Source organism: Poecilia mexicana, unplaced genomic scaffold (genome assembly GCF_051168715.1).
Source record: "Poecilia mexicana isolate PSO_F unplaced genomic scaffold, ASM5116871v1 scaffold_7, whole genome shotgun sequence".
NCBI classification, from domain to species: domain Eukaryota; kingdom Metazoa; phylum Chordata; class Actinopteri; order Cyprinodontiformes; family Poeciliidae; genus Poecilia; species Poecilia mexicana.
In genome coordinates, this window is record NW_028263376.1 from 29,768,383 (window position 1) to 29,783,636 (window position 15,254).

Below are 15,254 nucleotides of genomic sequence, written 5' to 3' on the forward strand. Positions count from 1 at the left end.
CGCACGTCTTAAATATCTTTTCTTTATCTGTGATTGGCCTGGTAATCATTACACAAGATGTTTTTCTTTTTTTTTTCCCACTCTAGAAGATAATAATTTTATCTTTGGATTTGTCATTTAAAATTGAGCTTCCACTCATCAAACAAATTGACAAGCTAGAGACCATCTTCTAAACATAAAATTAAAATAAACATTTTAAAATATGTTTTGGAGGGATAACACATATTACATAGATTATACATATAGAGATGTTGATTAACAAGCAGCTTATGTTTCTGATAAGAGTTTGATTTCTTATTGTAAATGAATAAACCAGGATTAGGGAGCAAAGTCTATCTTGCATTTGCTTCCTCAATATATCTTCTGTGTGATTCATAAGGAAATGAAAACGTCAATGGCTTTTGATCACTAAACATCAGTGACCTCAATTACTGACTAAATGTGGTTCAAACTCCATCACTAACGCAGTGAGTGGATTTTCCGATTTCAAATTTCTTTACCCTGCTGTGGAGAAAGTGTCTTTTGGTTGACGTCTTTCTCTCATTGGCCATTTAATTGAGTCCAAACTGCTGTATCAAATTTATCAGGCACCACATCATCCATTACTTTATGGTCAGAATAAGTTTGAAATTTGCCCTGCATCACAGCTCTACTGCTTACACATATTTATACACAAACAGAAAAAGTACACATTGTAAGATGAGCTGAAGATGACTTTCCACATATTTATTTCAATAAAACAATTTTACACTTAGAACATTCTGTCAAAAACACACATACATATGATTTTTAATACATCAAGATATGAAGATGATGCAGCACAATGGCCAGATTTAAAGGTATCACTCAAAACACTTCATGAAACAGCAAAAAGTTGGAACATTCGGATTTTAGAGATGTACTTTTTGGATTTGGTTGCAAATATTTTGCAACCAAATCTAGTGTAGGGTATTCATGTCAAAAGCACTTCAAATGAGATTCAAATGAGATTCTGGGAAAGAACATTGTAAAGGAGGTTAAAGAAAACTTTTTGTACTATGACAGATGAGGCCACAGACATTTATACCTAAATATTATCGTAGAAGAGATGTTGACACAATAAACAGTTTTAAAGTGCTTTTGTGGATATTTTGTTGACACATTTACATATAGAGGATTTTCACATACTTCACTAAGAACTTCCAGTATTTGTTACTGCTTTACAATTAGTACTTCTGTACAGTACTTTTGTCCACATATTTAATCCTTTCTTTCAAGAGAAAAGAAAGGAATTCACTAACATAATTTTCTTTACATTAAGCATCAAGACGAAACAGCATTCACAATATGTAATATTACTAAGCTTGTTGAAAATAACAGTTTTCTGCTCACATGGTGAAAAGCAGGTGACCACTGAAGGTGGTATGACGATTCTGACTGTCAGAAATCCTTGAATTTTGCCACTGACGTATAAACACAACATCGCCAACCTCTAAGAGTAACGTGGCTGCATTGCCAGCTGTAGCTTGGTGTGAAGGCTGGGTTTCAGTGGCAATGAAGATATGCTGTCCGTTCCTCACCAACACTGCAGATACCAAATGTGAAGGACTTCCTGGTCCAAATATGTAGAACTCAAAGTGGTAGGCTCCTCTCACTGGTGCAACAAAAAACCCTGTGGAACATTTTGTTAGTGCTATATATTTGTCAAAACATTTCTGTGAAGAGTGCAAATGAAAAATAAATTGAAAAAATATACACGTTTCAGTACCTGAGTTTCGGTTGTAGCCATTTCCAATATTTGTAACAACATTTCTGAACACCAGAGTACTAAATGTGTTAAATGGTCCAAAAGTGTTCGAACCCGAGTCCAATAAAGATGCTGAGAAAGCCACTCGTTTCACTGAAAGACAGTAAATTATTTGTATTTCAGCACTTGCTGATATCTTATAAACATATTTGTGTTCTGTGAAATGAAATGAGAGTCAATGAGGGAAAACAATACTTTTTAGTCATTAGGGAAGGTAAGAAGACCGTGTATAAAACACTTTCAGCAGGTGGCACTACCCTTCTGTTCTATAAAATGACCTTTCTGGGCTGTGAGGTTCATCACAAGGAGAGAGAAAAATCCCTACAACTACAAATCAGTACAGGTTGCTTTGGCTACCATAAGCTTGACTTAAGCAGCAAATTAGCTTTACAACTTTATATGTAGTCGGGATGGTTTCCTGGTTTCCTCCAAAAAACAGCATAAAACATCCAGCCTGACTGATCTTTTCTTTGAGAGATTCACTGCCATGCAGAAAAACAGAATGAATTCACAGCTATAGTGTTAGTAGTTGATACCATGCAATACAAAACAAATAATCTAACTGACATGGTACCATGGTAAAAATGTGTTTTTTTTTTTGTTTTTTGTTTTTTTTTTGTTAAATTAAAGAGGTCTATGTCATGGCCTATATAAATGCTATTGCAACAAAAATGATTCTAGTTTTGAATGTACAGACCTTCTCCTTCCTTCTTCAGAACATGCACTTGGTTTTCAGTGATTTTTGCCCTGGCTTTAATGGTGATCAGTTCTTCTTCTTGAACTGGAATTATGCAAGCAAAAAAGTCCAAGTGAAAAACAAACAAAAAAAATTTTAAAACATATTGCAGAACAAATATTTTCAGTGCAATGAAACCCTGTCAACCATTTGGAGGGGGGAAAATCAAATAGCTTTGTTGTCCTATTACTATACTGTATACATATCATATAAAGACATGCTACCAGAGATTTATTTTAAGAGTCTATGGAATGAGAAGAGCAAGGCTAACATGATGAGAATATTCGTCATTAGATAGCTATGAGTCATGCAGGCGCCATGGAGGTAGACTTTAACTTTAACTAGGTGTTTGTTTGTCCACATTGTTAAAAAGTGCTAAGAAAATTAAGAATTTTTTTTCTCTGAGTCCACATTATAGGTTCAGTAAATACCTTGGTTCTGTTGCTCCATTTCTGTCATCTTTACATCTTGTGCTAAAAGTGAAAGCAACAAACCCAAACACAACAATTTATGTATTAATTAAACAATGCAACATTCTCCCGGTCTCCAGTGTGCAACATTGCAGATTTAGGAGTAGATACCTTGGTTCTTTTGCTCCAGTTTACTTGCTTTCATGACTTGTGCTAATAAACAATACAAAACAAAATATACAAATGGCAAAATCCTTTTACACCAAATAAAACATTGTCTGTTAGGTCAATGTTAACTTTAAATACCTTTCAGCTGTTGCTTAAGCTCCTCCACTTCTCTTCCCTTGGCTGTTCGTATTAAGAAAATGAACAAGACATTGAATTGTTGTTTGATGTTGTTTCCATGTAAACACCAGCAGTGATTCCTCCAGGTAAACATACCTTCATTATCTCTCTGTAAGTACTTCACTTCCACCTTCAGTCCAGCCAGTGAGGCCTTAATTTCTGTCAGCACAGCACTGACGTCCTGTGTGGACAGGTTTTGTTTGGCATTTTCTGCTTCTCCATCATTTGATCCATTTTGCCTTAAATGTGAAATAATTTCGTTGTCAGACTCTGCTTGAAAATGAGCAGTGGAAAGAGCGCAAATTAGCAGCAACAATGGGAAAGACATGTTAATCTCCATTTTTAATGTCTCTGTAATGTTCTGAGACTTATATAGGGCATTTATGATCTCTGACTAACAGTCAGAGATCTGTTAATTAGTAGTCAGAAACACGTGCAGGTGATAAGACAAATTACAGTGGAAAACGACAACAGAAACAGAGTTGATGGAATTTGACCTATTTTTGTGTCTCTTTATCTGACACATAAAAGATTGTTCCAGTCAAACATTACCACTGCCAAAATAAGCCCATTCATTTATGATCAGATAGTAGAGAGAAAACAAACATAATGGGCCCAATTGTAAAGCTTACACAACTCAAGGACAGCGTTTTGAGTTCCTTCAAGTGAACTGTCTGAAATTTAAGTTTTTAATGTTCATTTTTATACAATACAAAGTATGACAACTGTCAAAGAGAGAGACATTTTATTACTACTACATAAAGCTCTCAGTGAGAGAATACATCAGCTGGACACACTTAATTTGATGTAATCTGTCATCACTGCATGTATTGCTGTGACATATTTTCTTTCTTTTTTTTAACTATGCACTGTAATTGATCATCAGTTTTGGAATATCTTTGTGCTGTTCTTATGCTGATGATTAAGATTTTTTGAGTAAAATACATGCTGCTAGAGCTGTTGTGAATAGAAAAAAACCAAAGATTTAAGCCATGATTTACATTGGATGTGCTAACTTTCACACCCATAGTAATTTCAGACTTTTTCCTTTCTTAAAGTGAAACACAATTTCCACCTTCTTAGAGTGCTGTTAGTAGCTACGTCTAAATATTTGTTTCTTGTGACATGAAAACTGCTTTACTGTTGTGGTGTTCCAGACACAGAAATAATTGAACCTCTAGATGTAAGATTGTTAGACACTTTTGGTATGATTATGCTCCTATGTGTTGGAGGCTGTGTGGTTGTAAATCTGAAGATAAAGGAAATATTTAAAAATAAATCGCCACTGGAGGCGCTCTTGCTGTGCACAAGAGAGGTGAGCTGGTCCTGTAAAGAAGAAGACGTGTTCCTCGTTTGAAAATAAAACGAGGAACTACTTCCTGCTACTTCCAGTTATCTGCTTGAATAATATTTTATGTGACCTAGTGTACCATACACAACAACTATGAAGTAAACCTGTTCAATAAAATCTCCTTCAAATATGGCACAGATGATGTCATAAGGACATTGTTAAAAAGGACAATCTTTCTGGAGCAACTTGCACAGTGTTCAAAGTGTATTTATACTGTATCTATAATATATAAATAGCTTTATATATTAGCTAAAAGGTATGAAAGGGTGAAATTATCTCCTTCCACTCAGGAGGTGAGGTGGGTCTGATCTGCAACAAAAGCACCTTAAGCCTTCTGTAAAGTAAGGTGGAGATACTGTAGTACTGTGGGCCTGTTTCTCTGCCTTGTTAGACCACATTTATTGTGGACTCTGAAATTTAAGGACCTGGTGCCCAGGTCAGTAAGCTGAAAACTGGTTCAGCTTGCTGAACCAGTTCAGTCAAATAAAGATGACTGGTATGTATATAGTTTTTTAATCAATTATATTTTTCCTGCTTGAATAAAGTAATGCATTTTTTTGTAATTATTCAGAGTTTATGTTGTCCTGGGATGGAGAAACAATATTCATTTATTTTTACAGTAATTGCTATTTTTTTAATTTGACTTTTTGTTTTAATAATCTAATAAATATTAATGGGGAAATAACTTGACTCATCATTCGTAGAATAATTTGTTTCTCTGTCTGAAGGTTATTTTTAGACATTCTTTGGGGTTTTTACCAAGGTTTTTTTCATAAATAAATATATTTCAATTTAAAGTTTCTAGATGTTCCCAGCAGTGGACAGCAGAGTAACAACTATTAGACAAAAAACTGAACTGCAGAAAACTGAACGTCTGTAATGCAAAGCGCAAAGCAAAAAATAAAAAAATGGGATCAGCAGAGCATGACGGGAACATTAAAACTGGAGCTGTAACACAAACAAGATTATTTATTTAGAGGGCCAGTTTGATGTTTTTAGTTTGCAGGAAACTCGATCTAGAGAGGAGAGAAAAAACTGTAAAGGATCTCCTTCCATTAGAAACTTCTCTTGTGTCATATTTGTGTAGCTACATATTAGCCTGAATCTGAGGAAACAAAGACAAAAACAGGAGTAGTTGGAGGCGGAGTAACACTGGAATCATATGGTTCAGTGTCATTTTCCAGAAATGAAAGTGAAAGTTAGTGAAGAACAGCAGATCGGCAGTTGCAAATAATTTCTCTGTTTCTCTGAGCTGATTTTTTTCTTCCTCAACAGCTGAATCAAATAGCGGTGAGTACAGTTAATAATATTCACTGTTTCTACCAGCAGTATCAACACTAAACTAAAAAAGTACAATGAGCAGCAAACTGGGGAAAAAAATCACCTCACTGCTTTCAGAAATGCACAAATTTAAATGTAATTATTTGTCTTCCATATGCTGTGTTATGCCTCCGTCAAGCCGAAGGGTAAGAAACAACAAGAATAAAGTTAATATTTATTGTTACTTAAATAACAAGAAATTGACAGCCAACACCCTGCCAGCTTCCCTTTTATTGAAGCTCAGGGTGTAAGGAGGGTGCGAGTGCGACACCTTCTGGTGCCACCTCTTACAGTTGTTTTTAACAAACTTGAAAAATAAATGAAAACTTTGCAAAAGTTACTTTTTCTCAGAGACAACAGGTCCTGGAATAACAGCTGCTGTTGCTCCTGATGCCATCTGGTGTTATTGTGATCATATATTCTTCTCCTTTGGCCCGCTGACTGAACTCCCTTCATGGAACCTGATCAGAACATCTCAGACTTTCAGATCAGTAAATCCTGCTAATCATTGATCTGTGTCTCCCGTCCTCAGGGTTCAGACATGTCTTCTGGCAGCAGCCTGCAGTCTGAGGATCGGTTTCTGTGCCCCATCTGTCTGGATGTGTTCACTGATCCAGTCAGCACACCATGTGGACACAACTTCTGCAAAGCCTGCATCATTCAGCACTGGGATATTAATGTTATCTACAAGTGTCCAATGTGCAAAGAGCGTTTCACCTCTAGACCTCAGCTTCGAGTGAATACCTTCATCAAAGAGACAGTTGCTCAGTTCAGATGTGAAGCTCAGCAGGAAGCTGCCAAACCAGGAGAAGTTCCATGTGACGTCTGCACTGGAACCAAACTGAAGGCCCTGAAGTCCTGCCTGGTGTGTCTGACCTCCTACTGCCAGCCTCACTTGGAGCCTCACCTGACTGCTCCACGTCTGAAAAAGCATCAGCTGATGGAGCCGGTGGAGAACCTGGAGGACAGGATATGTCTGCAGCACGATAAACCTCTGGAGCTGTTCTGTAGGACCGATCAGACATGCGTCTGCTCACTTTGTCCTGTTTTAAACCACAAGAACCATGAGTTTGTTCCTCTGAGAGAAGAATCTGAAAGAAAGAAGGCAGAGCTGAGGAAGGCAGAGGCTGCATTTCAGGAGATGGTCCAGAAGAGACGACTGAAGATCTGGGAAATCAGAGAGTCGGTGAAGATTAGAAAATATGCTGCAGACAGAGAGAAAGCAGAAGGTGTTCAGGTCTTCACAGCTCTGAAGGAGTCCGCTGAGAGAGGCCTGAAGGAGCTCCTCAAGGAGATCGAAGACAAACAGAAAACTACAGAGAAACAGGCTGAAGACTTCATCAGAGATCTGGAACAGGAGATCTCTGAGCTGATGAAGAGGAGCTCTGAGGTGAAGCAGCTCTCTCAGTCTGAAGATCACCTCAACCTCCTCCAAAGCATCTCCTCCCTGAAAGCTTTTCCACCCACCAAGGCCTGGACAGAGGTCAGAGTTCATCCACCATCATATGAGGGGACTGTGATGAGAGCTTTTGCTCAGGTTGATGTGAATATGAAGAAGATATTGAAGCTGAAGAGAGTCCAGCAGTTTGCAGTGGATGTGACTCTGGATCCTGATACAGCTAATCCTAATCTCATTCTCTCTGTTGATAGAAAACAGGTGAAACATGGAGATGTGAAGAAGAAACTTCCAGACAATCCAGAGAGATTTTCTTACTGTGTTTTTGTTTTAGGACGTCAGAGTTTTTCTTCAGGCAGATTTTACTTTGAGGTTCAGGTTAAAGGGAAGACTCACTGGTATTTAGGAGTAGCCAGAGAGTCTGTTGACAGGAAGGAAAGCATTACACTGAGTCCTGAGGACGGATTCTGGACTGTTGGGTTAAGAAATCAAAATCAGTACTCAGCTCGTGCTGAACCTCCAGTCCATCTCCATCTCCATCCTGGTCCAGAGAAGGTGGGGGTGTTTGTGGATTATGAGGAGGGTCTGGTCTCCTTTTATGATGTAGATATTCCAGCTCAGATCTTCTCTTATACTGGCTGTGACTTCAAGGACAAACTCTACCCATTCTTCAGTCCTGAGCTTAATCATGAAGGTAAAAACTCTGCTCCTCTTATCCTCTGTCCTGTTCGTTGACCTAATAAAAATCTGTTAGGACTTAATCTGAGTTAGTCTGTATGAAGTCCTACTGGTGGAGAGGTATGCTTGGGAACATCCTCAGCAGGTAGTCAACAAATTTATTTGCTGCAGCTCTTTCTGCTTTTCTGTTTCTTCACATTTTCGGCTTCTGACTCCTCCCTTCTAAAACAACAAGCTAATAATTTATTCTTGGATTGGTGTTGTCAGTATATGATGATGATATATATGATTGTTCATGTTTGAAGTTTTTACCTTCTCCCTGTATTCTCTGATGTCACCATGGTAACAAAACAGCAAGCTCTAATATTTAGAGCCTGATTGCTGAATGTTTAACCTGCAAATTGTTGATTTTCTCCTTTTCAGTTTCTGTTTTTTTGCATTCTGGTGTTGAGAAATAAAACTAGGATTTTATAACACCAATTTTATGATCAGAGTCGTAAGTTTTCATGTTTGATTTCGAAACCTGCAGTGAAATCTGAAATGTTGTTGGAACATAAATTATTCTCTGCAGCTTTGAATTAAAAATAACATAAAAGTTTACATTTTCTTTTCATTATTGAAAATCAGATATTTGAAAATGAAAGACAGAAAAAACACACATTAATCAAGGCTCATCTTTTTGACTAAGATTTAAGATGAGCTTCATGATATATTTAACACTATTAGACTTTGAAAAAAAAACAAAAGTATGTTTCAATCAAAGAGACTTTATTTTTACTTCTAAAATAAACAGTTGCTAAACACTAGAGATTATATTAAAACAAATTAAAATGTCTTCCTGTAAAAAAATTGCTCTAAAAAAGTGGAAGTTTATTGTTGCTTTTCTTTTGTCTGATAAAATAAACACAATAAAATTTTTAGCAAAAAGTTCACCAATCATTGCCCCGAGGATTGGTTTGATGTAATAATATCAGGGAAACAGAAAATGTAAAACCTCTAATAACATTAGAAAGTGCTTTATAACAAGTATGGACTCAGCTATGTTATGTCATGATGATGCACCGTTTTCTTCTTGAAGAAAATCTGGACTCCTTGATCCTCACATGGGGAAAAGCAGATGACCACTGAAGGTTGTGTGATGATTTTGGCCGTCGGAAAACTTTGTGTTTTGCCACTGACGCAAAAACACAACGTCTCCTACCTCTAACAGCAAGGAGGCACTATTACCACTCTTAACATGGTGAGAAGCCTGATGTTCATATGCAATAACTATCCCTATAACTAACTGCTATGACAAGAAAGTAGGTAATGAGAGAAGGGGAAGACATGTGCCAAAGGTCACCAGGCCATGAATTAAAATAGGCCTTTTGCAATTGTCTGAGATAAATGACCAAATATATCCTGTTCAATGAGCTAATCTTAATTAAAAAAATACCCATGTTTACAGTGACATGAGTATAGAATATGCAAGACAAAAACCTTCAACAAAAACCCAAATCTTTTGTAGATTTCAAAATTTAAACCATTGTGTCCCAGAATGATAAGTATCCTTGTGTGTTTTCTAAAAAATATATGGAGATGGAAAACATGTTAGATTGCATAGATTATGATTGATTATAATGCTTAACTTGCACACAGCATTCCATGTCTCTGTTAAGACATGGAAGGACCAAGTATTGCATGCACAAAACTTTCTTCTTGGTAAGCTGTTTACTTTTCCAAAATATCCACCTCTGTTCCAAAGAAAGACAAAAAAACTTATCTAACCCCTGGAAGGTAAAGATGCACTTAGAAGTATTGAGCAATAATTGACGATAAAATATTTCTCAAGAAGAACTAGTCAGATTTTATCAAACCAATCAACAAATATGATATTGCTGATTTTTCATTTTGGTAATTGTAGCTGAGCAAATATGAATGAGAAAATTTGAATTTTAACTTTTTTACACTAAAATCAGATAAATTATTTAACACACAGTTCTCTTTACATTGTGGTGTATTTTTTGGTCAAATGGGGGATGGTCAGATAAAAGTTTTGAAATTAATCTTACAACATTGTGACAATGATAATATAGTAGGGATCATAAGATACTGGTAGAAATGACTCAATCACTGTTAACACAAGTTTTTAAAATATGGTATTTTGGAAACATTTCATTTGACTAAACAGTTTATTTCAATTGAACTTATCCAAATGGATTTGAAATTGATTAGCATTGAAGCTTACCATTTTGAATCTTAAGTTTTGGACAATTAAGAGTAACACTGTAGTTAGAATGAAAACTTTATCTGTTGAACATGATAAACTTTGTACAGTTTTCTGAATGTTTTCTCACTAAACATTTAGTGACGAAATAACCAGATTACTGACATCAATGAAATGTGGGTCAACTCAAAGTTCAAGTACAGTTGTCAACAAAGAGATTACAGACAGACTCAAGTTTATTGCTGAGAAAGAAAAGCTGTTAATGATTCATTATACAAAAGGACAATAAATTTAATTACTGTCATCAATGAAATGTGGGTCAACTCATGTATTGTCTTTCAACAAAGACAATACAGAGATAGATCCATGTTTATTAGCAGTGCTGAGAAAGTAAAGCTGTTAATGATTGATCACACAAAAGAACAAAGAGAAACATTGGCAGGTTTTTACACATATTTTCCGATGTAAATATATGGTGGCATTCACATGTTCCACATTGACGTCTTGTTTTGTCTCTTCATGCCAAATAAGAAATTAACTTCTTATTTGACCTGAATGTCTTTTGTGCATTCAGACACTACATCGCTCATAGCATGAAGGTCTCAGCTTCATACTATGAAGGTCTAAGCTTCATGCAATGAAGCTGAGACCTATAAGATGTCTCAGTAATCTTATGTTACTGAGACATAAAGATTTAACCTGTTTTGAGACACTACATAACCCCCCTTCAGAGCTTCCTAAAGTTCAGAAAAATGAATCTGATTGTCACAAACATCATTCATATACTGTCATCCTCTGGACACCTGATTTACTCTTGGGCCTACACCAACAAAACCCTCATTTGTCAAGGTAATTTCTGGTCAAAGTCCTACTTTTATTTTATTCTACAATTTACGGTTCAGCTAATTAAATAAGATCATGTAAGTTTATATGAGCACATTATTATTACTTAGCCGTGCTGCATGTTCCTGGACTGTTAGAGCTGCATTTGATTATTAAAGACATCATCCTCACTACATCCTGGGTCCTGCCTGCATTCTTACTCACCTCCTTCACCACTTCATGACAAGCAGCCAAAAACACTTTTTAGAGTGTAGCTTAAAGTATGTATCCAGTTCAGACATGATGTCATGATGATGCAACGTTTTCTTCTTGAAGAATATCTGGACTCCTTGATCCTCACATGGGGAAAAGTAGATGACCACTGAAGGTTGTGTGATGATTTTGGCTGTCATGAATCCTTGAGTTTTGCCACTGAAGCAAAAACACAACGTCTCCTACCTCTAGCAGCAAGGTGGCACTATTACCACCATTAACATGGTGAGAAGCCTGATGTCCATATCCAATAACGATATGTTCTCCATTTTTGAACAACGCAGCACCTGAACCATGTGAAGGATGTCCATGTCCAGAGATAAAGAACTCAAAGTGGTAGACTCCTCTCACTGGTGCAATAAAAAACCCTGTTGAACACGTTTTTATGTTTTAGTTCAATTTAATAGTTTCCATAAATAATACCAATCATTATGTAAAAATTCTGGTACCTGTATTTGGATTGTAGGCATTTCCAATGTTTGCTACAACACGCTTGAAGACCAGATTAGTCTGTGCATTAAATGGTCCAAGCTGTCCATCACCTGAGTCCATCAAGGAGGCTGAGAAAGCCACTCGATTCACTGAAAGACAGTAAATTATTTGTATTCCAGCACTTACTGATGTCTTATAAATGTATTTGTATTCTTTGAAATGAAATGAGAGTCAATAAGGCACAACATTACTTTTTAGTGAGAAGGGAAGATAAGAAGAAGGTGTATTAAAAGTGTGCAAACACTTTCAGCAGAAGGCACTACCCTTATGTTCTTCTTTAAAATGACTCTGCTGGGCTGTGAGGCTCTTCACAAGTGGGAAAGAGAAAAATCCCTTCAACTACAACTCAGTACAACTTAAAAGTTGCTTTGGCTACCACAAGCTTGACTTGAGCAGCAAATTCGCTTTACAACTTTACATGTAGTCGGGATGGTTTCCTGCTGCTGTAATAGTGAGTTTATTTTTAATTTCACAAACCTTCTCCTTCTCTCCTCAGAATCTCCACTTCGTTTCCTGTGTTGTTTGCCTTGACTTTAACACTGATTAGTTCCTCTGCCTGAGCTGAAATCATACAAACAAAAGAGTCATAATGATCACTGAATCATCATTATCATGATTTTATGAAATTATTACATCAGCTGAAACCCATGAAATGCTGAATTGGTTTTAGTTGTTCAATCTGAGTTTGAAATGAGAAAAATTGGTAGGTGACACAGAGATGATAAAACAGGATGATATTGTTATTATATATTCCTTTTTGTAAGTCAGTTTATCATTATCTAAATACCTTGGTGCTGTTGTTTTAGATTTTCCAGCTCTTTCTTCTGGACCTCCATCCCTCTCTCCTTGACTGAAGAATTGAAGAGAACAAACTTTTATCTTTGATGTTGCTTGATAATAAACATTTAGATAAAACCATCGCTTATTGATACTATGTCATTCAACTTTTATAGTATTTCAGTATTTGAACCCAGAATGTTCAGTATGGATGAACATTTAATTTAATTTATTTTTTGAATGCACTCTGAAAAGAAATGGGATGAACCAACTTAATTCAATTGCTTTGATTGGTAACAACTAATTCAATTAATTCAGGGGTGCCCAAAGTCAGTCCTCAAGGTCCTGCATGTCCTGCATGTTTTATTTCTCTCCTTGCAGGTAGTAACAACCTCCTCAGCATGTCAGTGTTCTCCTTAGGCCTCTAATGAGCCATAATTTGATGCAGGTGTGTTAAGCCAGGGAGAGAACTAAAACAGGCAGGATGCCGGCCCTCGAGAACCGATTTTGGACACCCCTGAATTAAGTTTATCTGTTACATGCCTGTCAGGATGTTTGTGCTTTTTCTTTCCCCTCCCCTTTCTTTTGTTTGTCTCTTCACAGGTAGTAGGGAAGCTGGTGTCAGTCTCCCCTGATTGATCCTCTCCAACCAAGGGCCAATCAGCATCCAGGGAGCCTGGCTATAAAAAGCCCACCTGGGGAACTGAGGCCTGCTCCATCTGGCTGGCAAGCTGACACACGTCTTGTTGCTGGTGCTCTTTGTGTAAAGGTTTGTGGTGGGAGTTAGAGGACTACCTTCCATGATGTAGGTGTTTTTCTGTTGGATACACTGTAAGCAGGTGGGTGCCACACATGTAAAGATTTGGTGAAACTTTTGTTAGATCAGGTAAGCAGGGTTTTTGTTTCGTTTTTCTTTTCTTTAGCATAGACAATGTTTTGTTTTATTATTTTTCTTTGATTTGGCACCACCTAACTGTCCCTTTGTCTCCCCACAGTTTGTATGAGCCTTCTGGGATTTTTGTTGTAAATAAATCCCTCTTTTTTTATTACATTCACTTAGACTGTTGAATTTTTGTGGTTGTCACGTTACTCCCCTTCTCCTCACAAAAGGTGTGGAGAGACGTAACAAAATCATTCAAAACTTATTGGTGTCCAAACACTTTAAAACTTGATTAACTTTATTTTTTATATCACCTTTGGTGACTGATCGGATTGATACATCAGTTAATTTATTGTTAAAATTCACAAACCTCCTTCTTTCCTCAGAATCTCCACTTCCTTTTCTGTGTTGTTTGCCTTGACTTTAACACTGATTAGTTCCTCTGACAGGGCTGAAATCATACAAATAAGAGTCATAATGATCACTGAATCATCATTGTCATGATTTTATGAAATTATATCAGCTGAAACACAAAATGCTTAATTGGTTTTAGTTGTTGAATATGATTGGACTTGATATGAGAGAAATCTGTAGGTGACACAAAGTTGATAAAACAAGATCATGTCCTTGTTATAGCTACTATTCCATTTTCTAAGTCAGTTTATCAATATCTAAATACCTTGGTGCTGTTGTTTTAGCTTGTCCAGTCTTTTCTTCTGGACCTCCAACTCTCTTTCCTTGTCTGAAGAATTGAAGAGAACAAACTTTACAATAACATTTAATAGAGTTCAAGTTAGCCAAAAATAATGAAAATAATTCTATATATATAACGTTGAACACATAGTACAGTTATATTTGCCGTATTTGTTTGCATTATTAAAACATCTTTTAAACTGTAACATTTATTCAACATTAAAATCTAAAATGATTAAAAACTTAAATTTCAGTGTTTTACTTCTATATTTTTTGTTTCATACTTTGGTTCTGTTGTTTCAGCTTCTCCAGCTCCTCCTTCTGGAACTCAAGTTGGAGCACCTTGGCTGTTGTGGTAAATAATGAACATTGAAGTATTTTCTACACTAACAACACGGTTATTCAAAGCAGTGATTTCTAAGGATTTGCATCTATTGGACCTTCATACCTTCATTATCTTTCTTTACATACTCCATATCAACCTTCAGTCCAGCCAACGATGCGTTCATCTCTCTCAGCACAACGTTGATGTCCTGTGTGCAGGTTTGTTGATGATTTGTCAGATTTTCTGTGTTTCCTGCCTGTGGTCCAGTTTGCCTTAAATGTGAAATTATTTCACTGTGGGAGTCTGCCTCATGCTGAGCTGTGTCCCTAGAAGATGGAGATCTTGAAGTTACAACCTTCGACGCCTCCATTTTCAGTCTGTCCCTGGTGGCCTACTGGTTCTTTCTGCCTTCATCCAACCCTTAAATAGTTTCTTTTACAATAGCTGAATAACACTTGCCAGATTGTAATAAAACTTGAAACACTGGACTTTGAACATTGTTTGTTGTTCCTGTGTTTGGTGAGGACGTAGCCCTCTTCTGCCCTCTGCTGGGTCCTTATGGAAAACCTAGAGCAGTGGAGATACCAGTGGCTTATGGCCCGGTGAGGCTTATAAATACAGGTGCTGGTCATAAAATTAGAATATTGTGATAAAGTTCATTATTTTCCATAATGTCATGATAAAAATTAAATTGTCATATATTTTAGATTCATTGCACACCAACTGAAATATTTCAGGTCTTTTATTGTTTTAATTTTGATGAT

The 15,254-nt window shown here is 36.6% G+C and overlaps 3 protein-coding genes across 6 annotated transcripts; 1 reads left to right on the plus strand and 2 right to left on the minus strand.

Moving 5' to 3' along the window:
• Positions 1 to 959: 959 nt before the first annotated feature.
• LOC148158468 (complement C1q-like protein 4) lies at positions 960 to 3,617 on the minus strand. Of its 4 annotated transcripts, XM_088007581.1 has the most exons (6): positions 3,374 to 3,617; positions 3,239 to 3,280; positions 3,104 to 3,145; positions 2,484 to 2,567; positions 1,748 to 1,879; positions 960 to 1,651 (listed from the first exon to the last, which is right to left on the minus strand). In XM_088007581.1, the coding sequence occupies exons 1-6, from the start codon at positions 3,615 to 3,617 to the stop codon at positions 1,368 to 1,370; spliced, it is 828 nt and encodes a 275-aa protein (XP_087863707.1). In that variant the 3' UTR covers positions 960 to 1,367. The 4 variants fall into 4 exon arrangements, with proteins under 4 accessions (XP_087863707.1, XP_087863708.1, XP_087863710.1 ...); XM_088007582.1 differs by lacking the exon at positions 3,104 to 3,145; XM_088007584.1 differs by lacking the exons at positions 3,104 to 3,145; positions 3,239 to 3,280; positions 3,374 to 3,617 and adding an exon at positions 2,954 to 2,978 and having other exon boundaries at positions 2,484 to 2,558.
• Positions 3,618 to 5,765: 2,148 nt separating this feature from the next.
• LOC106931564 (E3 ubiquitin-protein ligase TRIM21-like) lies at positions 5,766 to 8,622 on the plus strand. The gene is made up of 2 exons (XM_015009748.2): positions 5,766 to 5,918; positions 6,481 to 8,622. Exon 2 carries the CDS (start codon positions 6,490 to 6,492, stop codon positions 8,077 to 8,079), a length of 1,590 nt encoding a protein of 529 aa, XP_014865234.2. The 5' UTR covers positions 5,766 to 5,918; positions 6,481 to 6,489; the 3' UTR covers positions 8,080 to 8,622.
• A 1,824-nt stretch (positions 8,623 to 10,446) lies between these two features.
• Positions 10,447 to 15,017, minus strand: LOC106931570 (cerebellin-1-like). The gene is made up of 6 exons (XM_088007431.1): positions 14,614 to 15,017; positions 14,450 to 14,512; positions 14,152 to 14,214; positions 12,293 to 12,376; positions 11,773 to 11,904; positions 10,447 to 11,691 (listed from the first exon to the last, which is right to left on the minus strand). Exons 1-6 carry the CDS (start codon positions 14,858 to 14,860, stop codon positions 11,408 to 11,410), a joined length of 873 nt encoding a protein of 290 aa, XP_087863557.1. The 5' UTR covers positions 14,861 to 15,017; the 3' UTR covers positions 10,447 to 11,407.
• Positions 15,018 to 15,254: the final 237 nt, after the last annotated feature.